Source organism: Chinchilla lanigera, unplaced genomic scaffold (genome assembly GCF_000276665.1).
Source record: "Chinchilla lanigera isolate Chin_1 unplaced genomic scaffold, ChiLan1.0 scaffold00050, whole genome shotgun sequence".
Taxonomy (NCBI): Eukaryota; Metazoa; Chordata; class Mammalia; order Rodentia; family Chinchillidae; genus Chinchilla; species Chinchilla lanigera.
In genome coordinates this window covers 15,920,490-15,921,606 of record NW_004955451.1, presented here as the reverse complement: position 1 = coordinate 15,921,606, position 1,117 = coordinate 15,920,490, and the positions used below count along the sequence as shown (strand labels likewise).

Here is a 1,117-nt window from a genome sequence, read left to right as displayed (position 1 = left end):
CTGAGCTAAATCCCCAGCCCCACTTCCTATTTTTTTGTTCTGAGTCAGAGTTTCCCTAAGTCTCCCAGGCTGGCCTTGAACTCTCCATCCTCCTGCCTCAGCCTTCCAGGGACCAGGCTTACAGCAGAGCACCCCTGCGCCCGGCTGGGGCTGGACCCCAGCGTGGACCCGGGCCAATGCCTCGGCCTGTCCGAGCCTCCGTTTCCTTCTCTGTGAACTCGAAGGCGTCCGCGTGAGCATCGAAGGCAGCGCGGCGCGGTCAGAGAATGCGGTCGGCCCCTGACCCGGGTCTGTCCGCGCCTGCGCAGTGCCTTCCGCGGCTTCCAAGGGGCCCAGCCGCCGCGGGCTCCTGCCTGCTCCTGACTTCTCCCACGCCTCAGGGGAGGAGCTGAGGCTGGGGGAGGCCGAGCAGCTTCCCCGGAGGGCCACTGTGGTTGGGAGGCCGGACGGTCCCGGGGCGCAGCCTGACCCGCTGTGTCCACCTGAGGCTGCTGGGGCCGGGGTGGGCGGGGCTGCAGCGATGGACAGGACGGTGCCCCGCGCCCGTCCCCTTCCCCCGGCCTTGGCCACGTCTCCCACCGCAGGCAGGGCCACGGGACCCAGGCGGGGACACACAGCCCGAGATGCTGGCCTGAGGGTCGGAAGGGCCAGGGACGTGCAGGCCTGGCCGCCCGAGCCCTGGTGCGCCTTAGCCTCGCGGTGCGGCTGCGAGGGGGGTTTTGAGGAGTGTCTGTTGTCACACAGCATCACGGCTTGCCGCTGGGGAGTCCCCACGCTCACAGCACCCCTCGGTCATCCCCGCCCGGGGCCCCCTTGCCCGCGCTCCCCGACCCCCCGCAGCTCCCCTTCCCTTTCCCCCCGGAGTCCACGCAGGACAGGAGACAGGCGGCCCTCGCCTTCCTGCCTCGGCCTCCTGCCGCCTCTCCTGGTCCTCGCCGCTCCCCCGCGAACACCCCGATTCCACTCACTGCGCCGGGTGCATCTCCTCACCACCCCCGAGTCCCGGGCCTCACTGACTCCCCCCGCCCTCAGAGCTGCGACCTGCGAACGCGGGGTGCGGCGTCCCAGAGGGTGGCTGTGCCCTGAGCTGCCCGGGCCGCTGCCAGAGCCCGCTCTG

At 71.0% G+C, this 1,117-nt stretch overlaps 1 protein-coding gene across 1 annotated transcript in view; it reads left to right on the top strand.

The window, feature by feature from the left end:
• Window positions 1–1,086, top strand: part of LOC102024971 (keratin, type I cytoskeletal 16) — a 14,217-nt gene extending 13,131 nt beyond the window's left edge. Inside the window, exons 7-8 of the mRNA XM_005394623.2 lie at window positions 309–502; window positions 745–1,086. Of these exons, the coding sequence (XP_005394680.1) occupies window positions 309–502; window positions 745–1,086 (536 nt within the window). The remainder of the gene's footprint in view (window positions 1–308; window positions 503–744) is intronic.
• The last annotated feature ends 31 nt before the right edge of the window (window positions 1,087–1,117 follow it).